General features: G+C 32.8%; 1 protein-coding gene across 1 annotated transcript; it reads right to left on the bottom strand.

Annotated features, from left to right (window-relative positions):
- Window positions 1–4,804: 4,804 nt before the first annotated feature.
- Window positions 4,805–15,537, bottom strand: LOC114177069 (ABC transporter B family member 2-like). The gene is made up of 12 exons (XM_028062300.1): window positions 15,203–15,537; window positions 14,914–14,968; window positions 14,654–14,829; window positions 9,634–9,834; window positions 8,816–9,075; window positions 8,169–8,709; window positions 7,697–8,076; window positions 7,094–7,506; window positions 6,527–6,768; window positions 6,200–6,447; window positions 5,648–6,060; window positions 4,805–5,555 (listed from the first exon to the last, which is right to left on the bottom strand). The coding sequence occupies exons 1-12, from the start codon at window positions 15,440–15,442 to the stop codon at window positions 5,008–5,010; spliced, it is 3,717 nt and encodes a 1,238-aa protein (XP_027918101.1). The 5' UTR covers window positions 15,443–15,537; the 3' UTR covers window positions 4,805–5,007.
- Window positions 15,538–26,487: the final 10,950 nt, after the last annotated feature.

The following is a 26,487-nucleotide window of genomic DNA, read 5'->3' as shown; positions in this document are numbered from 1 at the left end:
CATGGGGCGTCGGTGTTCTCCAAGATTGATCTTCGGTCGGGTTATCATCAGATTCTGGTGAAGGCAGAAGATGTTGAGAAGACTGCTTTCAGATCCAGATACGGGCATTACGAGTATGTTGTCATGCCATTCGGTGTGACTAATGCCCCGGCTTTGTTCATGGACTACATGAACCGGATCTTCCGTCCGTTTCTAGATAAGTTTGTCGTGGTCTTCATAGACGACATTCTCATCTACTCCAGGACGCAGGAGGAACATGCCGAGCATCTGAGGATAGTGCTTAGCATCTTGAGAGAGAAGCAACTATTTGCCAAGTTATCCAAGTGCGACTTCTGGATGAGAGAGGTGCAGTTCTTGGGGCACGTTATATCAGCGCAGGGTATAGCTGTAGATCCAGCTAAGGTAGAGGCCGTGATACAGTGGGAATGTCCCAAGTCAGTGACTGAGATTCAGAGCTTCGTGGGCTTAGCTGGCTACTACAGGAGGTTTATAGAGGGGTTCTCTAAAATAGTAGCACCTTTGACACGGCTAACCAGGAAAGATCAACCGTTTGTATGGACTGATAGGTGTGAGGAGAGCTTCAGGGAGCTTAAGCAGAGGCTGACGAGTGCTCCAGTGTTGGTAATTCCGGATGTGAGTAAACCCTTTGAGGTTTATTGTGATGCCTCTCATCAGGGCCTTGGGTGTGTCTTGATGCAAGAGAGGAAGGTGGTGGCTTATGCTTCAAGGCAGTTGAAAGTTCATGAGAAGAACTACCCCACTCATGACCTAGAGTTAGCAGCGGTGGTTTTTGCTTTGAAGATATGGAGGCACTACTTGTATGGTGCGCAGTTCCGTGTGTTTAGTGACCACAAGAGCTTGAAGTACCTCTTCGACCAGAAAGAGTTGAATATGAGGCAGAGGCGGTGGATAGAGTTTTTAAAGGACTACGACTTTGAGCTTCTCTACCACCCAGGGAAGGCGAATGTGGTGGCAGACGCATTGAGTAGGAAGACAGTGCATGTGGCACACTTGATGATAAAAGAGATGGAGTTGCTAGAGAGCTTCAAAGACATGAAGTTACAGTATGAGTTGGAGCCGAAATTCATTAGGTGTAGCACCTTGGTTATATCTAGTGACTTTTTGGGCTTAATCAGGGAGAGACAAGCAACGGATGTTAGTCTGCAGAAGGTAAAAGAGTTACTGGGATCGGATCAGGCCAAGGAGTTTGCCTTGGGCAGCGATGGTGTGTTGAGGTTCAGAGGCAGGGTTTGTGTACCAGAGGATGTTGAGTTGAGGAAGTTGATCCTTGAGGAGGGACACAAGAGTCGTCTTAGTCTGCACCCTGGCATGACTAAGATGTACCAAGACCTCAAGGAGAACTTTTGGTGGCAAGGCATGAAAAAGGATGTTGCACAGTTTGTATCGGCCTGTTTGACTTGTCAAAAGGCAAAGGTGGAGCATCAGAAACCCGGTGGAACGCTTCAACCCTTAGATATTCCGGTGTGGAAGTGGGATAGCATAGCCATGGATTTTGTTACCCACTTGCCTCGCACCATGAGAGGACATGATGCTATATGGGTAGTGGTGGATCGTTTGACGAAGAGTGCTCACTTTTTGGCGGTGAATCTCAGAATGTCTATGACCAAGTTGGCCCAGCTCTACATCAGAGAGATAGTGAGACTTCATGGAGTGCCTAGTAGCATAGTGTCTGACAGAGACCCCCGGTTCACTTCCAGGTTCTGGCAGGCATTGCAGGAGGCTATGGGTAGTAGGTTGAGGATGAGTTCTGCTTATCATTCTCAGACGGATGGCCAGTCGGAGAGGGTGATTCAGTCCTTGGAGGACTTGCTGAGGACTTGTATCTTGGATCACCTTGGCAGTTGGGACGAGGTGTTACCGCTAGTAGAGTTTACCTACAACAACAGTTACCAAGCGAGTATAGGGATGGCACCCTATGAGGCTTTGTATGGGAGGAGGTGTAGGACTCCTTTATGTTGGTACCAGGACGGTGAGTCAGTTATGGTTGGACCAGAGTTGTTGCAACAGACCACAGAGAAGGTGCAGTTAGTGAGAGACAGGTTGCAAGCATCCCAGAGTCGGCAGAAGGCATATGCTGACAGAAGGAGAAGACCCCTAGAGTTTGAGGCTGGGGAACATGTGTTCTTGAGGGTGACCCGAACCACTGGTGTGGGGAGGGCTATCCGCTCAAGGAAGTTGTCTCCTAAGTTTTTGGGTCCATATCAGATCTTGAGGAGGATAGGGCCCGTGGCTTATGAGATTGCATTGCCACCCCAGTTGGCTAATCTACACCCAGTCTTTCATGTTTCACAGTTGCGGAAGTACGTGTTCGACCCATCGCATGTCTTGGAGGCTGAAGATGTGGAAGTCAGGGAGAATCTCCAGGTAGTGGTACAGCCCGTGGCTATAGAGGATCGTCAAGTTAAGGAGCGGAAAGGAAGAGCCACGAGTCTTGTGAAGGTCATCTGGGACCGGAGGACAGGTGACGCAACTTGGGAGCTTGAGGAGAACATGAGAAGTTCATACCCACATCTGTTCTGGTAAGTCTAATTTTTCGAGGACGAAAAATTTTGTTGTTGGGGAGATATTGTAAGCCCCTTTTCTGTGCTTTAAAGTTTATGGGCCTGGCCTTTTCGGAGGCCCAAGGCCCTGCCCTACAGAAGGACCCTATACCCTTCATTGTTCCCTCATTTTGGCTCTTGTCACCTTTTCAGAAGCAACTTTCCTCTCCATCCCACACCTCTGCCCTCTGCTAGGGCACACCATCCACACGTCTCCCAGCTACCAAAACTCCTTTTGTTTTCCAGGTAAGTGAATTTCGGAGCTTCTGGTCCGTTTACTTCCTTTTTTCCCCCTGTTTGGAGGCGTTGGTCAAGTTGGGGTTGAGATTCCTAACGTCGTTTTTTTGGATCTTCACGTTTTCAGCTCTACCCAAGTTCCTGGAGCTGTGCTATCCCTTGGTTCAGGACTTTTGCTTTCTGTATCCAAAACAGAGGTAAGGGGAGCTATGTGTTTAAGTTTAAAGTTATCGCGGCATGCTTGTGTTCTGTTCCATGTTGTGAGTGCTTGAATGGTGTTGAATCGTGAAAATAAATGGTTGGCTATGTTCTGGATGTTGCTCTGTGTCGTTTTCCTACCTTGCATGTGTGTTTGGGAGTGGATCTGGGCGGTTTCCGCCACTGCATGTGGGTTGACAGTGGTGAGCTCTGCTATTCTCGCCCAAGCGAGCTCGCCTCGCCTAGGCGAGAGTATCAGAATGCTCACCCTGGTTCTGCCTCGAGCACTCGCCCAGGCGAGGGGCTGCATTTTTGGGCGACAGGTCAGCTCGCTCAGGCGAGACAGCGTCGCCTGAGCGAGAAATCGTGAAACCTTCCAGGACCCAACGTGGTAGACTCGCCTAAGCGAGAGCCAGTCGCTTGAGCGAGACAACTTCTCTCGCCTGGGCGACTACTCCTAGCTTGAGCGAGGCTGCTACAGCGGGTGGTTCCAATTCTGTTTTCTCTCTGTGTTTGATGGGTGAATTTTGTGATTTATTTATTTACCCCTTTCTTTCAAAACCTAAAGAATGTGAATATGTTTATGTGGTTGTTTGAATCTTGTGAACTAAAAATTTGTATGTTGGCATGAATAACACATGGATTTTGTTTGGTTGGTTGGTTGAGAACTTGGATGAGAATTGGATGTTTCGAGAAAAAGGTGGTGGATATGGTATGAAACATAAATTTGGGGTGATAGGCGTAATTCCATGAGTCCCGTGGGGAGACTTTATGGTGGCGTGTAGTGTATATATTAAGATAAGGATTCAAGTAAGGATCGCATCCCGAAACTCTAAAGGGTCAGTGAGTCTCAAGTAGAGCAAACTGACCCAAGTGGTGAGAGTAGCGGGAGGCCCTAGTCTTTGGCAGGATAATGGCCTTAGACGCTTAAAGGCTAACCTCGTGAGTGGTAGGGTGAAACCCATTGGCAATGGCTCTGCAGAGCAGTAGAGGCCACCACGAGTGCAAGCATCCAGTGAATCCGATCTTAATATATGTATCCGGATAATTGAGTCATAGTGTCTTGCTTGTTTGTCATGCCATGAATTATGTGCCTCTGTGCTGGATTGTCTGGGAATGTTTATGCATTTATTCCTTTATACCATGATAAGTATTATATTACACTAGCTTACCCTTGCATTTTGTTTGTGTTCCTGTTATGTTTTCTCTTTTGCGATGATCACCTTTTGGTGGGAGCAGATGAGGGGGAGGCCCGAGATGGATCCGGGAGACGCAGCAGTGCAGCTTAGAGCTTCGTGTCTGGATGTCTTAGGGGTAGTTTCATGGCCATGAGGCCTTTTGTATTAGTTGTCTTAGTGGCAAACCTTTTGCAAAATTGTTGCACTCTTTTTAAATTCCTTTTGCTTAGGACCACGCGGTATGCCTAAGCTTCCTTTAAGTATTTCCAGATGACTGTAATGGTTACCCTTCTTACTTTTCATGTTTATTCGATTGGCTCTCGTTATCAAAATTTTATGACGCTTCATTTAGTAGTTTAATCTATTAAAAATGGGATGTCACAAGAGTGGTAATCTAGTTTGTCATTTTCTCATAATTTGAAAGTCTCCCAATGTCAGCTATATTTATAATAATTCTATGCAGCAGCCACAACTGCATCTCAATGTCCTCATTATGAAATTTACCACCTTTTCACCTAAAATTCATTCAATTTTCTCTCACGTCAGAAAGCTGTTGCAAAGTTCTTAGGTATCTACATGTATAGAGGTAATTGATATTTTTAACTTGAAATTTTTTTTACTAAAATGTAATTAAACCAAATTATTTAAAGACGTCTTATATTTTTCAACAGTTTCCAATATGTGATATTTTCTGGCCAAGCACTGGCCCCGGAATCCACATCATTCTTTTTAAGTGTGACGAAAATAAAATTACAAACAAACCTTGTAACATATACAAGGTGAATGAATACCCAAATCAGTGCAGATAAAAGAGTTCACTGGTTTTTTGTCTGTCAATCAAAATGTTCTTGTTGTTGAAGGCTGACTAATTTGTAGTATGCTCCATCTGTGATTTCTACAAGTCTTGCATGAATCCCTCGCTGAATTATCTTTCCATCCTCTAAAACTGCTATTTGGTCTGCATTTTTTATTGTGGACAGCCTATGTGCCACTATAACTGTTGTTCTGTTCTGCATCAATTTGTCTAGAGCTTGTTGCACCACACGCTCTGACTCCAAATCCAGTGCACTGGTAGCTTCATCTAGCAGCAAAATTTCAGGGTTTTTCAAAACAGCCCTTGCAATAGCTACCCTCTGTTTCTGGCCACCAGAGAGTTGAACTCCTCTCTCACCTACTTTGGTGGAGTAGCCCTCAGGAAGAGCACTGATAAAGCTATGAGCATTGGCAAGTTTAGCTGCTTCAATCACTTCAGCTTCTGAACCTCCTTCCTTTCCATAAAGAATGTTTCCATATATTGATGTTGCAAAAAGAGCAGGTTCTTGCTGCACCAAACCTATATGTTTCCTAAGGGATTTCAAGTTGAGTTTCTTGATGTCTTTTCCTGTAAGAATTGGATGAATCACTGTTAGAAGAATCTTATTACATAATGGAATAAGATTGAGTGGTTAAAGCAAAGTTGTTCAAAAATCTTACCATCAATCATCACCTTCCCAGATGTTGGATCATAAAATCTGAGTATGAGTGAGATGACTGAACTTTTACCACATCCACTGTGCCCCACCAGGGCAATATTCTTTCCTGCAGGCACTGTTAGATTGAAATCATTGAAAATAACCACGTCTGGCCTTGAAGTATAGTTGAAACGGATTCTTTTTAGCTCAATTGTTCCTTCCACTGTCTTCAACTCTTCTCCAACATCACCCAATATTCCTGTCTTTCTATCCATCACTTCAAAAATGGATGCAACCATTTGATTTCCTTTCAAAAGGTCAGGTGCCAGTGCTAAAGTCTCCCCCATAGCTAGTGCTGTTACAATCAAAACCATGAACGACTTCATAATTGATTTGAAGCTGGAAAGCTCTTTTCCCATCAACACAGATCCATACCTGCAAAATGTATACAATTCTCACTATCAGCACAACACATGTATGCTTATTAAGAAAAAGTTGTTTCACACCATTTAACAAACATTTGACACTCATGGGTAAAGTACTATTAAACCAAAACAGAAGCAGGAGAACGTACCACAAGGCAAGGCCATAAGATGAGAAAATAAAGAACTGGGAAATGCCATAGAATATGCCAGCAATTTGACCTCTATTGAATGAACGCTTTGAAGGCTCCACAAGCTCATTAGCATAAAGGTCAAGGACCTTTTGTTCAGCACAAAATGCAGCCACAGTGCGGATATTACTCACAGCCTCCCCAGCCAACATGTTGGCTTTTAGATATGCTTTGCTCAAGTTGCCACCAAAGCCTTGCATGAATAGTTTCTGAAATTTTGGCACTCAGTTGTTAAAACACAAATAATGTACTAGCTTGGTAGTGTAGAAATATGGAGCTAGAGGAAACCTCGCTAATGTGACCACTAATGATCAGAGGGTATGTGGCTAGTACAACAAGCGTGATCCTCCAGTTCAACATGAAGGCAATAATAAATGAAGCAACAACCAGACCAACATTTTGCAGAAGAATTGTCGAACGATCAACAATTATAGTTCTTAAAAATGTTGCATCGGTCTCTAAACGTGATGAAAGCATAGAACTTGTGTTGTTTATGTCATCAAACCAACTAATTTCACTCTTTAAAATAGCTGCACCACAGAGACTAGTTAAGTTAGTAAAAGAAAGATCATCAAATCACAACCTATGATAACTATATTTTTGTTTAGCAGTGCATATTTTAGAATCAATAGAACAAGTGAGAACACTTAAAAAAGTAAATAAGGCATCTTAATAACAAAACTTAATCTCGGTACATTCGGTGTAAAGATTTTACTCTGTCAACTAATAAAAATGCCCAACACTTAACTTTTAACTATCATTATTATTTCAAATAGGAAGATTAAAAGGAAACATTTCTTAGGAAGACATGAACAAAACTGGAAGGGCATAAACCAATCAGAATATCACAATTACCGGAAAACATTTTTTCTCTTGCACGAAGGGTAAGTCGTTCCCCCATGATTCCAAAGGAAAGATGTTCAATGGCATGGGCAGTGATGGTCAAAACTGCTGCCCCACAGAAGAGAAATGCAATTTTTTTCACTTCATGGCGTGTTGTGTCCCAATCCATGTAATAAGATACAAGAGCATGAGAGATTCCAAGAGCAAAGAGTGGCATTTGTGCTCCAGCAATAAATGCACCCAAGGTTCCAAAAACACCATAAAGCCAATCAGGACCAATCATGGAATATAGTCTTTTTACTGAGACATGCATTGAACTTCCAACACTTTCTCCTCCATCACCAAAAGCTCGGCTAATAGATTCTTTGTCTGAGCGAAAACTACCACGAAAGCTTGTTGTGCGGGATGACGACTCTCCTAGGCGCCTTAAGTTACAATCAGAATAAACATAAACATAAGGAACATACTTTATTCTAGTAGAACATAAGTATAAAGATGACAGAAACAAGTTTAAAGTAACAGTTTAATAGAATCATTTGCAGCAACTTTCTCCAATAGATGAGTGCCAATGCTAATGCCATAAATTGATAAGATTAAGTTATCTGTAATAAGTACCTTGATGAGCCTCCCAAGTAAGGATCCACAGAAAAGTGGCCTTGAGAAAAGGCTGTTTCTTGGATTTGAACAAGAGATGCATATACATTATTTGGGTTGGAAATGAGTTCTTCGTGATTTCCAATTTCCACCACCTTCCCTCCCTCAATAACAACAATCATATCTGCATTCCTAATGGTAGAAAGTCTGTGTGCAACTATCACGGTTGTTCTACCAACCATGACACGATCAAGTGCCTCTTGTACACTTTTCTCAGACTCTGCATCCAGAGCACTGGTTGCTTCATCTAATAAAAGGATTGATGGATTCTTAACTATGGCACGAGATATTGCAATCCTTTGTTTCTGTCCCCCGGATAGTTGTATCCCTCTCTCACCAACCTGCCAAAGAAATTGAATATCTTGTGAATTTCCTTAGTTCCACGTTCCTTCTAAACAATATTCTTAAACAATGAATAAAGGTGCATTCTTACCTGAGTATCTAATCCATCAGGAAGATTGTTAATGAAAGACTGAGCATCAGAGAGCATCACAGCTTGATTTATTTCTTCAAGAGTCGCATCATCTTTTCCGTACAGTATGTTCTCCCTGATGCTTGTAGCAAAAAGTGCAGGCTCTTGATTAACCAACCCAATCTGTTGTCTAAGCCATTTGAGATCAAGTTCCCTGATGGTGTTCCCATCTAAAAGTATTTCACCACAAAGTGGTTCATAGAAGCGCTCAATCAATGATATAACTGTGCTTTTTCCGGAACCACTTCCTCCCACCAGAGCTAAAATTTTCCCCGGAGGAATCTCAAGACTAAAGTTGTTGAAGATCACCACATCAGGACGTGATGGATAACTAAAACAGACATCCTTAAATTGGATATGACCTTCCAATTTGCTTAACTTTTGACCATTTTCTGAGCTGACTTTGCTCATGGTGTCCCTCTCTATCATCTCAAAAATGGGATAAGCTGATGCCTTTGCCCTGATAAATGCAGAAATATCTGGTGCTGCCTGACCAAGTGACCTGGGATTCCAAACATCATACACTTTTGAAAAATAATCTTAACCAGTAAAATAAAGTACCTAGAAGTTGTTAATTAGTAGGATGTTCCTAAGAGAAGGTTACTTACAGGCCAGAAATGACTACATTGAGCATTGTAGTGAAAGCATCGCCACCATTGGCGATATTCTTGTGAACAACTATGCTATTGAACCAAACAAGGAGAGCCCATGAAAGGAAAAGAACACAATGCATGGAGCCTAATCCCAGACCCTTAGCTAAACCTGCTTTTCGACCATTTCTATATGTGTTCATCAGAGCTGCTTTGTATGATCTCACTGCTCTTTCTTCCCCTGCAAATGCTTGTACCGTTCTCACATTGCCTATCACCTTAAATCCACAAAGACTATATCATCGTCATCGTACGTATAATGGTTTTTTTACATGCATTTGGAGGGCAATTTTAAAACAAAGTTAGCCAAATGCTACATCTCTACAAATATACGCATTGACGGAGCACAAAAAGAATGTGGGATCTTCAACATTCTGTATTTATAAAAGCATGAATAAACCTTTCTAATATTTTCAAAATAGTCCGAAATTCCTAATTCAATCAATTTTATATTATAAGTAAGTCGTAAACTTTACCTTACAAATCAATTTATAGTACATAAGTAAGTTACAAACTTCATCTTATAAGTCATTTTTTGAACTCAGTTTTGTGAAACTTACATAAATTTAAAACTTATGCCTAACGTAGTATCAGAATCATTGTTTAAAAAATCTAACCTAATAAGATTTATGGAATATTCTGATCCACCTTTAATATTTTGCTTTAGTTTTGGCAAACTTCGCCTCAGTTTCATCAACCAATTACGTTCACTTATGTATAAATTATATGTTTAGATGATTTTTTATAAAATTTTTAATGATAAAAAAAAATCTTACCTCTTCAGCAATTTCACCTGCTCTCACATATGCTTTTCGAACTTTTCCGATGAGGCCAATGGTGACGTAAGCGTAAAGGCCACCAGCAATAGCAATTAAGGGCACAATGGCAAGTGTCACTAAACTTATTTGCCACACTCTCACAAAACCAATGGTAAAGCCTGCGATAAAACGGCTTATGTAGTGCATGAAGTTCCCAACCTGAAAGTACACCAATTATAACTTTTACACAAACATTTGAAAATTTGAACTTTTTAATTATTTGTGACAAAAAAGAAAAAAAACCTAAAAACTAAAATGTATATAAGAAAATGAAACTGTATAGTAACAATAACTTATCATACTTTAGTAAGATATGTAAAAAGAACGCAAGTTATAAAATTGTGTATGTTTTCTATTATTTGATCTAACCCAATATCAAACTATCTTTCTAACAGATTATTTTGAATGAGACACATTGTGGTTTAGTAAAAATGATTCTTTAATAAGAGTTCAAAATTGTATTTTAGGTTGAAATATAATTAAAGTTTTAACTATTTAATTATTTGTTTTTACAAATTTGATCATCTCTAAGTTTTTTGTTATTAATTTTATTTTACTTTTCTTTAAGATTTTTGGAACTGATAAATTTATATTGATTTGAAAATTCGGTATGAAGTTGTATTTTGGATTGAAAGATAATGTTTAAATATTATTGTGATTGGAGAAAGTTGAGTAGATCTTGGAGAAGCTCATGCAAAAAAAACTTTTCTTTTCTTTAAGTTTCTTCTCTCACATCTCTCTTAATTTCTCACCTCAATTCCCATATTTTTCCCTTCACATCCTATCTCATAATAGCTAGTGAGTTAATAATCATTCATAACAAATGTATAACAAAATGAAGTAAGTAAAGTTCTTTTTACTCTAAAAATCTTTCAAATTCTTTTTCTGCTAATGTTCGAGTTCATCATTGATTTGATTGGAAAAAAATATGTTATCAACTAGTTAGAGTCTTAATCGATGTTTGGTTATTTTTTGTTGTGTTGTTCTAGATATATAGGATCTTTTCTTTGTGTTTTCTTGAAATACAACTTGCTTTCTAAACAAGGAAACTTACCTTTGGTAAAAGTAAGTGTATTTGAAATAACATGTAAAGTTGGAGAAAAATATGAAAATATATATAGCTAATTTTAGAAAACATATATTTGTGAATAATGATAAATTGTGAATGCCTGAATGTGATTGATATATGTTGTGCATGTAGATTTTAATTATATTGATATGATTTTTATATGTCAATAATGAGCAAAGAAGTACCATTGAGATATGATGTAAGTTATCCAAATTCTAGTGACACAATGAATCAATCAAATAGGCAAATTTAAAAGATAATTTACATTGATAAAATTGATTTTAATTTTTAGATTAAATAAAGTTTAGCATAAATATTTGAATGAAATAGTCTTTCTTCTAATATTTAAATATGCTTATTATTTAAAGAAAAAGTAATGTATTGTATATTTCTTTTAACGTTATCAAACTCATTGTACTTGTCTTTGTACTTATATACTAAAACTTACTTTGGGAAATGAGTTACACTTACACATATCGTGATCAGCGAAGCTGTTTATGCTTTTCTCATAATTACAGACACATGATATCAAGGAAAAAGTCCAATAGTATGTGACTATAGGTCCTGAGAATATTAATGCTAACTAATTTATTAAATAGATGTTGTTGAATCGTCGCAAAAAGATATACTAATACGCGGTATCATATCCAAATAACTTATTTTTCCTGTATTTGGGTGGTTGGAGAAAATAATCAACCTAGAATTAAGACTTAATTATGTTTTAGATGTTTATAAATTTAAGAATTTTTAGTTGAATTTCTAATAAATTTGTATGATCTATCGAATTTTTAAAATTTTAAAATTTTTTAACTGAGTTCCTACCGTTAAATATTTTGATAACTTATATAACATGACAGTTGACAGAGTATCATTCTACTTAAATATCACATAATGCATCCTTAGAAACTACTGTAACGATAAGAATCTCTTAAAGAATTGTTATTATATCTATCTAAAATTTTTCTTAAAACTAATAAAAATAATAAATTTATAAAATATAAAGTTAAAAAAATATAAATTATAAATTTATAAAATTAGAAAATTAGGAAATATAAAATAAAAATATATAATTTTATAATTTTATAGTTTATAATTTTATAATTTTATAATTTTATGATTTTATAGTTTATAATTTTATAATTTTTCAATTTTACGATTTATAAACTTTTAAATTTATATCATTTATAATTTTATAATTTATAATTTATATTTTATAAGATTATAAAATTATAAAATCATTAGATTATAAATTTATAAAATTATAAAATTATAAATTTTTAAAATTACACAATTATATATTTTTATTTTATATTTCATAAATTTATAACTTTTTTATTTTATAATATTATATATTTTTTGTTTTTTTATTTTGTATTTTATAATTTTTACTAATTTTAAATATAATTTTAGGTAAATACAACATCAAATCCTTAATATCATCATTAGGATAGTTTGCAAAATTGTATTATGTGGTGACATTTTAGTGAAAACTGTCACACCCTATAGATATCAGAAAAATTTAACTACAGAGACTTCATTAGAAAGTTTTGAAAGTCTTAGGACTAAGACAAAAATTTAATAAAAACTTAAACTTTCAAAATTTATCATAAATCCAAAATATAATTAAATTTATAACTATTTAAAAAAAAACAAAAATCAAGATGGAAGATAAACAAAGCTATGTACTATTTGAATTAAAATAAATAAAATAAAAAATAACAAGAAAGAGCTGAGTTCCTTCTCTATTCATTCTCGTGTTTGTTAGAATTAAATAAAAAAAGTGTGATTATCTTAAATTAAAGCTTTATAAAAATAATAACATAAAATTATAGTACTCATATATATATATATATATATATATATATATATATATATATATATATATATATATATATATATATATTTATTTATTTATTTATTTATGAGTGCGTATATAAATGTAACGCTTACCATAAGGTCAAATAAATTAATTTTTCTTAAAATCATAATAGTTAAGTAGCCTAATTTTTTCTTTGTTACACTATTCGAAGAAATAAAATACATATAATCAATAAACAATCATCTTTAAAAGGCCATTTCAAGGATTCATTTAATTTGGAAAATACTTTTTATTTGAAAGTTTAATTACAAAGATATCACACTATTTTTATTATTTATTATACAAATTTTTGGAAGTGAAGATGATGTTTTTATAACTAAAGTTGGTACTTTTATGATTAAAATAAATAAAATATTCTTTTTAAAGTAAATGCTACTTTAAATTGTTAAACGAAAATCATTTTAAAGTATGATGATCATACATTAATAATATAAAATTATTTTATATCCTCAACCAATGAATTTATATGATGTTAACTTCTTTTTTTGATATAAAGATCAATGAATTTATCCTGCTTGTTAATATATTTACAAGGTCAGTTCTTGACAATTTCTATTTACGTTAAATGTTTCAAAATACTCAAGTAACATGAAATTTAAAAATTGCATCGTGTAATTAAAAATTCTAGGAATTAAAAGTTTACACGAAGAGTTTAATTTCAATCAACTAACAGTTTTTGCATTATAAACCAATTAAAAATCATCTTAAACGATTTTACAAATAATTATTATAGAATTTAATGCATTTATTGTATATGTTAATTTAAAACAAGATTCTATATTATGCATGGTTAATGCGTAAAAATTACATTATCAGCTAGATTATTAATAAATTTTAAGATATTTTTATAAAAATAATAAATAGATAATATATAACTTTTTTTTTTCAATAACGTTGTATAAAGAAATTTACCCATATTTTATTTTAATTAAATTCGAAGAGAAAATATATGTTTGAGAATAGTTGTATTTAGGAAAATTAAAAACAGCACGCCATAGTTAACAAGAAATAAATTAAACATTTCTACAGAGAAACATCTATATGATTTCACAATGGAACTTCTTTTAAAAGGAAACTAAGGGTATGATTACTTGAAAAAAAAATTACTTAAAAATTAGTTTTAAAGTTAAAGCTAAAAATAAGAGTTAAAAAAATAGCTTTATAATTTTATTGTTTTGGCTTAGAAAACCTTCTGAAATAAAATTTGAGTTGCATTATTTTTTAAGAACTTTAATTTTGTTTAAAATTATATCTTGTCAATTAAAGTGGTATATTTATGAAGAAAAGTATTACTTGTTGATCATAAAGCTCCTCAAATTTTGTATACATTGGTTTTGATGATATAAGTCAAATGAGTGTTATTCCTTCTATACTCGATTGTTTGTGATACATTTACACATTTAAACTACATGAGCTTGATAGGTTCACTTCCACAAACACTTTCAAAATAATTTTCAGAAAGTAATCAGCTTATTAATTAAGGAACAGTACAGTGAATTATCTTTAGATGTTTAAACTTAAAAAATCCACGAGTTCAAGATAATCAATTACTTAAATTCATAAGTAGATAATTAACTATTGGAAGGTTTTTGACAAATACCATCTACATAAATAATCGATTATTATATAAAATAATTAATTATTTAAGATGCCTAACAATGTTTTTTTTATTGAAAAAAGTAACAAATTTAAGAAGAGAATAACTAAATACAAAATTATAATTTTAAAAAATATATATGATTTTGAAATAAAAAATTTAAGATCTATTTTAAAAAATGTGTTAGGAGGCTCTTTACTCTGAATATTTTAAGATATAATAATATGATTTTTTTTTTGTTTTATTTGCATTTAATTTTATTTAAATTAAAATATTAATTTCATCTCTATAATTTATAACATTGATCTTTTAAGTAATCTTACTAAACTCATTTTGAAGAAGTCATCTAAATTAGTTTAATATAAAGATAAAAGATTTTATATATGAGAGATTTTCTTGCTACCATCTGTGAAAACAAAAGGATGGCAATTACCTTCTCAGAAAGTGCATCTTGAACAACGATGATGTCATTGGTAATAGAAGAAATAACCTCTCCAGTTGAAGCTTCAGTATCAAAAAGACTTATATCTTGATTCAACATTGACCTTAAGTACGCCATTCTCATCTTTGCAGCTTGACGTTCCCCAGTATGCATCCAACATGCCACCTCTATATATGTTAATTAATGCTATCAATCAACATTCACAATTAACACTTTTTCTTTTACTACAATGTAATATAACTAACTCATACCTGTCCAAGATGAAAACAATATTACTATGCTTAGATACACAAAATCCAACGCATACTGCAAAATCATGACCAACCACTGTTAAAATTTAATTTATTTAAAACACACAAATAAATTAGGTATATATAATTTAGTGTTATTTACTTAGAAACCGGTATATATTAGGGCAGGTTATTTGATTTTTCTGATAATTAATAATATATGATATGGTGAGACCGTGTTCGATAATTTTGGAGGAAGAAGATGAAACGGTACCCAATTATGCATGGGAAGTGGACAAGAGAAACAAACCTTAGCAACTTCGTGGGAAGCTTCTTTGGGAAAAAGGTAAGCCAAACCTATGACATTGATAATCTTTCCGAAGAAGACAAAGAAAACAGGCACAGAGGCACCATGAACACACGCCCCAACAGATCCAACACCCATCAAAACGCAGTCGTAGGAGTCAGCGAAGGAGAAGAGCTTCAGAAGAGGAACCTTTCGTTCCTGCTGTGTCCCCTTTTCTTTCTTCTCTCCATCTGACATCTTCATATTTTGCCCTCAAACACAAGCAAAGGAATCGATCACCACAATATATATATATAAGCTTCACCTATGATGATGAGTTGTGGCAGAGTTATTTGAAAGAAGGGAATGTGTTGAAACTTGAAAACTTGAAGATGAAGAATGAGAAAAAGATATTTATAGCAGCAAGAACAATAGGTTTGGTGGTGCGTCATGAATTTATTATATAAGGTGAAAATCACAACACATTTTTTATATTTAATGAATGTTACTACCATTTCTTATTTATTATCCTATACAACAGATACATAATAACCTTAGAGTTCGTAAATACAATACTTTTATATCGTGAAGTGCTGTCAAAATATATTAGCCACGCTAATTATTTCAATAAAAAGAATTATTTTTAATGTTTAACAATTATTGACTCTTTCCTAAAAAGATTTAAATTTGGATTATGACATCAATTAATTCACAAGTATTTTTTTTTCTATATCTTTTACTTATCCAAATAAAATGTGCTTTTCATCATTAAATGTTTTATACAAAAACTATTGGAGAATAATATTTTGACTACTAAATTTTGACAACATTCTCTCACAACATGAGATGTCATCTTTTAAGTGGTTTTGAAATATTGAAAATGAAAAAATGAAAAAATAAAAACCACTTAGAAAATGTCACCTAAAGTTATTAGAAAAAGTTATCAAAATTTAGTAATTAAAAAATTATTTTCCAAAATTATTTCAATAGAATGGACAGAATTCAGTAAGTTCCTAATTTATAAATAAAAGGAAAATCTTATTAAGTTAAAAATACATAAGGAATAAATAACTGACTCATTAGTCATTCCCTTTTCTTAAGGCTTTCAAGAGGCCGTAAATACCAAGTGAAAAACCTTGTGTAAGTTAATTAGTAATGTTAGGAACGGTAATACTATTACGTACTAATTAAAATTATCTAACCGATTAAGTATTACTGATACAGTTTATGCATAATCAAAATTAATATGATTGTCTACGAGGGAATTTATGATAAATAGTACAGTCAATGTTATAACTTGTAGAGAACTTATACAGAATTAAACCAAAAAGTGTTAATACAACAAAACTTCTTAATAGTAGCATAGGTTTCGAGATGTCGGTAAGCTAATATGAAAAGAAATATTTAAAAAAAAAAACATTTTTAAGAGTAAACTACATAAACATTTCTTTAGATTTCTCAATACTCCAACATTTTTAAAAATTCCATGCATTTTTTTTTTAATTTTATAAACATTATTTTTCTCTACTCTTTTACCCTAAATATATACATATAGTTTTAAAAACATTAAAAGTCGCACTTCCTTAAACGTTATAATTTTGTTTTAACATTATACATATCCACCTTTGAAGGAGATTATAATAAAAAAAATAGTGTAATATAAAAAGAGCCAAAAGATTAATAATTAGGTTATTGCATCACACGAATTTTCTTCTATTACCAAGGACAACAAATTTGTCACTAATCTTAAATTTATTGATGAAATTTTATGACAAATTTCACAATGTACTTTACTGACAAATATTTTCATATCGATAACAAATCTATCAGTAATATATATTTGTTGAAAAATTAGTTGGTAAATTAAAATTTTTAATACAGACAAATATTATTGTAGCTAAATTACAATTTGTATTACTAAAAGAGTTTTTGTATATTAAGGGGAGATGAGTGAGAAGAATGGGAGTAGGAAAAACAATAGGAGGAGGAGGTGGGAACTCTATGGTGAGCGGCTTAATCATGATGTGGCAGAGAATAGGCGTTGATATGGAGGTATGCCACTAATGTAGTGGAATACCTGTGACGCAGTGGTGACACAAAGGTGTGCGGTGGTTGCCACAGTTAGAGAAGGAGGTGGTGGAGGTGAAGATGGTGGCACAACAACAATGACAACCCTACGAGGAGGAGAGGAGGAAGAAGATAAAGAAAACAGGAAAAATAAAGAGAAAGAGGAGGAGAAAAAAGAAGATCAATCATGTATTTTACCAATAGTTGTTACCAACAACCATGATCTTTTGATAATTACTGACAAATATTTACTGACGAGTTCTTAAAACCGAATTCATGGTTATCAGTAATTGTTGACAGATTTCTCCATCCGTTAGTAAATTTTATCGAAAATTATTTTACTGATGAATTTTTTAGCATTAATAGTCTCTCGAAAAACATAATTTAATGATGATTCTTTTATATTATTAACATATTGTGTTCACCTATATGTATTTTCTTGTAATGTTAAAATAACTTAAAGAGAAAAAAATGTTGTTATTATCGATGGATTGTGTCCCAGGAGTGGATCTAATTTAGAAAGACCACTGTTGGTATGACGTACACGGTTGGAGAGGAAAAAAATGTTTTATTGGATTAATTCCTCATTTTTATACATTCAGTATTTTTGCTGTCAATAGAAATAATTACGTTTTGGAGTGTTCAAAATATTATTTTTTTACTGTAATATGTTTCTTTTTAAAGATCATGGAAATAATTTTATAAGTAGAAAAGTAGTTTTGTGTTAATAGATAATAACATAAGAACATAACAATAAAACGAACTTTTGGGTTTGGATAGATAGTAGCAAAAATTTTGGTCATGACAAGGAAAGATATCATGGTGGATTTAGTTTGTTTCTAAATAGGGAATTAAACAATTTCTAGAATATTTAAATATATTAAATTTAAATTTGTGTTATTTATAATTACTTTATTTTTAAATATTTTATTAAGATAAAAATTATTATATTAATAAAACTTTGACTCTTTTAACGTAGAATGAATAGAGGAAATAAACTGGTAAAAAAAATGGAAAATGTGTTAGTAAAGTCAAATTGAATTTGGTTCTACTACAAAACTTTAATTAATTTCTAAATACAACATTTTCAGAATGGGTAAAAAGCTCGAGACAAGTTGTTTTAAGTTGAAGATTGAGCAAAGTTGGTTTGAACCAACGTTCACGTTGACTCGGTTCGAACCGAAGATCGAATCGAGCCTATTCGAGCTAGTTTGAGATGAAAGTCGAGGCAAGTCATTTCGGTTTGAAAAGATCGAGTAGAGTAAAACGAAATTGAAGTTTGAGTTGAGTCAGCCCAGACTAAAGGTTGAATCGAGCCGGCTTGAGTTGATGGTTGAGTCGAGCAAGGTTGGGACAAAGGTCGAGATGTATCGGCTCGAGATGAAGATTGAGACGGTACGAGTCGAGCAATGTTGAAGGTTAAGAGGACTTGGCATGAGCTAAAGGCTGAGACAGCTTGTAAGGAGTCGATAGTCGATCTAGGTTAAAGGTTGAGATGGGTCGACTTCACCAAATGTCGAAACAATCATGTTTGGGCCAAATGTCGAGAAAGGACGACCCGAGATGAAGGTTGTAATAGGTTGACCTTGGCAGAAAGTAGAGAAAGATTGGATCAAGCAGAGGGTTGAGAAGGTCGACTTAGGCTGAGGGTTGAGACAAGTTGGTAGGATCGAGATTCAAAACGGGCCAACTTGGAAAAAAGGTTGAGATGGGAGACTTAGACCTAAAGTCTGAATGGGTTGGGTTTAAGCAAGGTTTGAGATGGGTCAACCAAGGTTAAGGGCTGGGACGAACCAACTTGAGCTGAAAGTTGAGACTAGTCAGCCTTGGCCTAGGTCAAGACAGATCAGCCTACGCTGAGGGTCGAGACAGGTTGGTTCAGACCAAAGGTCGACACAGTTTGACATGGACCAAAAGTTGAGAAAGATGAATTGGGCTGAAATTCAAGACGGATGACGTGCCAAGGGTTTAAGGTCATGATGCGCCAACTCGAGTCGCGAGTCGAGACGTGCCGATCCAAGCCACTGAGACGGGTTGACCTGAGCTGAAGGTCGAGAGGGTCTAGATGGATCGGCTTGTGCCAAGGGTTGATATGATCCACCAAATGTTTAGAAGAACTAACTTGGACCAAATGATAAGATTATAGGATTATAAAATTATGAAGTTAAAAAATTTAAAATTGTGTAATTATAAATTATGAAATTATAAAATTATACGTGGCGAAAACTAAGTGCGATGATGGATGATGGATGATGGATAATGGAACAAAGGTGATGGAGCAAAATAACATTCACATCACCCACTCAATTGTTAGATCACCTAATTAAAAAAAATGAATGCGTAAACGAATTGAAAAGTTTTAAATTTTGTAAAACTCAATATATAAAACTTATAATGTTTTAAAATTCAATAAACTACAAAACTTTAATAAAAAATGAAATGAAAGTTTTCAAATTTATGAGTTAATTAAGCTAAAACAAAACTCTAAATTTTGGTTTCCCAAGTTCACTGTTTCACGCAGTTACGGTATTTCTATCTCCAGCAAACTACGGTTGCGCTTGTGTCGGTGTGAACTGTGTTTTATTTTCATGGTGATCACAAAAGTACTCGTACTCTTCCTCTTTCTATGTGCATTTAAATTGCTTCCAGAAGAGAGAGAAGTTGAACTTCCCCTTAACGACCAGGGGAACTATGAGAAAATAACAAGACATCTATGTTTTCTAATCGTCCAATTGTTGTTGGCTTATGTGTTTTAACTTAGCTGTTAAGAAATTGAGTAATGTGACTAGTGTGGTTGCCTTCAACTTACCTGAATGCAACCCATAACAATCTCATGTACTACACAAAGAAATAATTTTCCAATTGGGTGTCAAGAAAACATAATTCTACGTACTAAAGATGACCATTAGTCATTTAGGCTTACTTATTTAATACCATGATGTTAAAGAAAAACATGTCACGTGTATTTATTTTTTTAAATGAAACTTAAACTTATGTAATAAATATAATAATACTAATATGATAAATAACAAAGTATTGTCTAACTTAAAATAAAATAAAATATAGAATCAATATTTGTCTGACTTAAAAATTTTAAAATGTGAAATGAAAATGATTTAAAAAATCATTTTTTATTTATATAATAAAAAAATATACAATAATTTAAATTATTAATATTTACAAATTAAATTTTAATTATTATTACTATTGTTATCTATAATTTATAAATATGTATTTATAACTATATACAGAGAGGATACACTTATTTAGTGTCCTCTTTTGTTTTCTCCCATTTACTCTCTTAATTACTATTTTTTAAATTTAAATAATTATTCATGATAAAAAAAACTAATTTTTGGTTTTATAATTTTAGTAACTATATTTTAAAATTTAAATAATTATTTATTATACAATAACTTTTTATTCTTTTATCATTCTAGTAACTATTTTTTCAAATTTAAATAATTACTCATAATAAAAAAATTATTTGCACAATATTACTTATAATATTTTTATTTCAATAACTAAAATTTATTTTATCTATAACAATCTATAATTTTTTGTTTTTTCAATTTTACCTTTTTAATTACTACTTTTAAAATTTAAATAATATAAAAAGTAAATTAATTTAAAATGTAATAATTTTAATTTAATATGATAAAAGGTTAATTTCAATATAAATATCATTATAACATTTATAGAACTAATAAATTCGATTTTAATTTGGATTTGATAACATTGCTCCATTTTAAAAATAAATTATAACTGAATTGAATACAAAACAACGACACATTGAACTAACATTGATATGTGACACTGTCACTATCACATGGCACGTCACGAACTTTACACATGGAAAATTTAAAAAAAAGTAAAACAAAAATTAAAAAATTAAAAAAAAAAAACCAAAAAATTATATGCTGATATGTGTCATGTCTCACTACAAGAAATATGGTTATTGTCTAAGCCAAAATTTTGTAGGAATGAGTAATTTTTGTAAATAATTTGATGTTATCTACGAATTACCTACTAAGAAAATTTTGTAAGTAAACAGTTGGTAAGTAACTTTATTTATGAAATATGTGTTGTAGATAACTTACCTACGAATTTTATCTACGAAATCGACGTCGAAAATTATCTATGAAAATTACTCATGGGAAAAGTATTCAAATTACCTATAAAGGATATCATAGATAACTTACCTATAAAAATTTTCGTAGATAACTTACCTACGAAAGTTTTCATAAGTAACTTATCTACAAAAATCTACGTATATAAATTACCAACGAAATTCTTTATAAGTAACTTATCTACAAAATTCTTCGTAAGTAACTTAAGATCTTTAACGTCATTATTGGTACAATATTAATAGAAAGAACATACTTGAATCAATTTTTCAAAAATGAAACAAAAACAGAAAAGAGGATCCACTTGAAATTTTTTGACTCAAACTTAGACCAAATGGCTAATTAAGCAATACATTTATTAAGTGGTCGTGTTATATATACAAATAACTATGTTTAATTTTTTCAAGCGATTAAAACAAAATTTTGTACAAACACTTGCCGAGACAAGCTATTTTACACATTGTATGGGTATAGAAAACAACAATCGTGATAAAAAAAATATCAAATTCAATTTTCAATTATTTAAATATATATCATTTTAAATTATTTAAATGGATCTTTTAAAATTTAAATTCACATATCTATTTTCAAAATCAAGATGCATCTTAGTTAAATTAGGTAGGTCTAAATTCAAGTTGATTAGAGTTTAACTGGGTCCAAGTCAACCTAAGTCACCTTGAGTCAAGTTAGCTAGGCCAAAGACATAGTTGAATTATTATAGGCATCGAGTTAAGTTAGGACAAAGGTTTTGTCAAGTCAACACAAATTAAAGATTGAGTCAAATCCTAAGTCAAATCAAGTTGACTTAGACCTAGATCAAGTCAAATCAGTCTAGTAACTCATCTTGGATCCATATCAAATCGACTTTATCCGAGTTTAAATTGAGCCGAATCAAACATTGTTTAGTTGAATTTGGCCAAGCCGAACCTAGTTGGATCAAGACAAACTAGAGTTAAGTTAACTTGAACACAAATTAAGCCTAGTCAACTCAAATATGAATAAATATAAATTATAAATGTAATTTATTTTATTAAATATAGATTGATGTACACTAAATTTTAAAAATTCAATCATAGCATTGTATTAATTGCGTGTTTCTCAAGATGGATTTACGTAAATAATTTTCTAATTCCAGCTCCTGCAACATAATATATACATTCATGGTTTTTAAGTAATTTACGAAGAAGTTACAACTCTGATTGGCTGGGTTTTCAAATTAATATCCAAAATTTCAAACAAATGGAACTATTTCGGGGTTTCTTTATGTCAATGATGGGAGATTTGATGTTTCCACGAGAGTGATGTTCATTCTTTATTGTGGGTGACACGATGAAGACAATGTGACCAGTTAGCATGTTTTTCCCCTTATTGTTTCATTCTTGTCGTAAAAACACGCTAAATGTGGAAATTACGTAGTAAAATTCCCGTGTGATTGAGAGAAAGACAGATGAAATAAGGTACTGTTGTTGCGACGTTCTTTTCTTACGAATACGGATTATCTCGCATTTTCATTACTTACTAATAAAGAAACGAATTTCATATACTAATAAAAAGAAATATGGGAAAAACTGGACATATACAATGATCAGATGATATTATGATTTGACTATAGACCGGTTGATCAAAGGTTATTTGACTCGTTATAAATACTTTGGATCGTCTAATAAATTTTGGTACATCCCGTACCATATCTTTGGTTAATATTTTGGAATGTAAAAATTTTGATTAAATTATTTTTTTTGTCTATTTTATTTGTTCAAAAATGTGAGGTTGGTTTTCTAAATTTTTTTAGTTTCAATTTGGTCTCTATTTTTAAAAATTAATGCAATACGATCTTTTTTATTAAATTTTTTTTAAGCATAATAAGAATTCTTTATCAAAAGAAATCATCCTTATTCACAACTTCAATTTTGGTAAAAAAATCTTGATCTAAATCAAGAAATTCAACAAAAAAAATGACCAAATTGTATTATATTTTAAAAAATGGATACAAAAAAATTGGAAGACCAACTTTATATTTTTCAACAAAAATAAGAACCAAAAGCATAATTCCAAAATTTGTATATAAACTAGTAAAAACTAAAAATTAAAATTATAAAATTAAATATAAATAATTTTTATAATTACTATAATTAATTTACATTTATACTGATTAAGTTTAAAAAAATAATCAAATAAAAAGGATTAAATTAAAAAAATATCACTTAAAAGATAATATTAATAAAATAATTAATTTTATTTAAAAAATATTTAAAAATTAAAATTAAAAAGTAAATGTGAAAAAATAATTTTATATATAAATATAAATATATAAAAAATTTAAAATATCAAATACATAAAATATATTAAAAATATTAAATTTTAAAAAATATATTCAAAATTATATATTAAATAATATAAATATAAAAAAATTTGGAAAACATGACCCCTGATCACAACAGAAGACCGTTAATTGATAAGATGACACAGTGCTGGAGAACACATTCATACTGACGAGATAATTTGACAATCAATTGATTACATGAAACCATGAAGCTTCAGTCATCAAATGAATATAAAATCAGTTAACAGAGCCTCGCTAATACATTAACTAGTCTTTAATACTCTGATTATTTATATGATTGCTCTAATTATATCACAACGTCGATACTTGTTAAAGAGGTATATTTATTCCTGTAATCCGGAGACGTTTTTGTACTCTTACATAATCAATTTTAATTGACTAATGAAACTTCTTAAGAAAAATATTTAAGGAAGAACCGGACACAGCCCAATAATTTGGGGTGAATCGGAATAAATTTTCGTTTTTTCTTGATCTAATTTTTCTTAAGTGTTTCAATTTGTTAAGAGTCTAGATCTATTCAATCTCGTCTTCCCTATCTCCTTCTAGAACCATTTTCAATAAGTAGTATCAGTCTCTAAAATGTTAACTTTTCCAAAAAAAAAAAAGAAGACAAAAATGTTAAAAAAAAAATTAATTTTTTGGGCTCGACAAGGATTGACCTTGGTCCTACGTATTCTCATTAGGATGAGAAATAAAGATTACGTACTTCTTTAAAAGATATTTGAAAATAATTGAGAAAATGATTCGATTTTTTTTGGAGGTGAACTTGACAAGGATTGGCCTTGGTCTTACGTATCTCACGGTGGAGAATCAATGATCACGTAGTTCTTAAAAAAAAAGACTTTTTTGTTTGAAAATATTGATATTTTATATTTTGAAGATTTTGTATTTCTTTTGTGTTTTTTGAATTATTTGAAAATATGTGTCATATAACGCGAGCGGTCGGACAGACACTAAAAGAGAAATAAAACTATTTTTGATATTTTTGAAAATGAGTGTCACACGGTGCGGGGGACCGGACAGACACAATAAAACAAAAGAGAACATTTTTCGTTTTTTAGATTTTTTTCTAATTTTTGCAATTTTTTATAATTTAAAATATTTTCATTTTCTCTTTTTAAAATAAAAATAATAATAACAAATAAATAACAAAAAAGGATAAAAAAAAAGGACAAAAGTGAAAGAAAGAAAAAATAATAATAATAACAGGGTGCATGAGTAATGTGTGAGGTGCGTAAAGTAAACATAAAACATAGGCTCAAAACAAGATAAGCATAAACAGGAGTGCAAGGTTATCAATTATGTTGGTGCACGAAGTAAAACATGAAACAAGTGTGACAGGGGTGCGAGGTTAGTAAACATCAAGGGTACTCACAGTAAAATTAAAACAAGGGTGCGAGATAAAGGAAAAGGGTGCACAAAGACAAAAAACAAAATGGGGGTGCAAGGATTAAGAATGGGGGTGCGCGACATAAAGATGGGTCTGGCTGTCAGCCCAAACCCAACCTAATGGGTTTATTTCTGTTTCTCTTTCTTCCGCAGTCGCCACACCACCATGCCACCACACCACGCCACTATGCCACTGTCGGAGGTCCCGCCAGCGAGACCCGCAGCCATCGACGCCAGCCATCACCAGAGGTGTCGCTGACGAGAACCCAAGTCCCCAAATCTTCATGCTTTGTTTCTTCTCCCACAAGCGAGACAATGTCGTGACCACCACCACCGGATCAACACCGTCGACACCGCTCTTCACCAGTGGTTTCGTCGACGTCGAGGCCTCCTTCTCTAGGGCCAACTGTCGCGCCTCCACCTCCGTTAGAAGCTTCAACTCGTCACTGGCGATGCCGCCGACGACTCTTTTTCGTCTCTTGGTTTTTTACCATTTCCGATGGCATTGAATGGAAGGGGGTTTGGTTTTGGTTCTTGTGGTTGGGGCGTGATGGTCAGGCCGAGGGTGGAAGAAAGGGATTAAGGCTTTGAATGTTATTTGAATGGTTGGGTTTGTTTTTGGGTCTCTATTTTCTTGTGTTTACGCAGGTGAGCAACGAAGACAAGACAAGAAATAGGAATTTTGTGGCGTTTATGATGGTGTTGTATGGTAGCCATTATTCGATAATGGAGAAGTAAGAAAAAAAAATTAAAAAATAAAAAAAAATTGTGTTCTGTTCTTTATTATTTTTACGCAGGTGGGATGGGAATAAACAAAATAAATAACATATGTAACATCAATATCAAGTCACGTTAACATACATTTATGAACATCAATATCAAGTCACGTTAACATAAGCTACAATTCATACATCACGAACATCAACAGCAATATCAAGTCACGGTAACATAAGCTAAGAAGGAGTTAAGAACACTTACCGTGAAAATAAAACTTAATGCATTAATTGCTTTGCTTCCATTTTCAATTTTGACTCCTTCTCTCCCTCTCTGATTTCTAGTGCCTTCTCCCCTATGTAGTAATCCAAAAAAAAAAAACCCTCCTTTCATGAATCTTTTCCTTTTTATTATGTAACTATCTCCTTTGTTTTGTTCACTTTTCTCTGCACCTTCCAATCTCAAAATTTGGGATAAGGCTGAGAGCAGATGTTGCTTCCTGCTCCTTCAGCCATCATGACCATGTTACAAGTCATTCCCAATAGGGGTGAGCAAGGGTCGGTTTGGGTCAGATTCAGATCCAATCATCTCAATCCGACTCAATCCGAATTTGAAAATTTAAAATCATATCCGACCGATTAATGTCTTGGATTAGTCGGATTCGGGTT

This window comes from Vigna unguiculata, chromosome 3 (assembly GCF_004118075.2).
Source record: "Vigna unguiculata cultivar IT97K-499-35 chromosome 3, ASM411807v1, whole genome shotgun sequence".
Classification (NCBI taxonomy): domain Eukaryota; kingdom Viridiplantae; phylum Streptophyta; class Magnoliopsida; order Fabales; family Fabaceae; genus Vigna; species Vigna unguiculata.
This window is presented reverse-complemented; position numbering and strand designations above follow the sequence as displayed.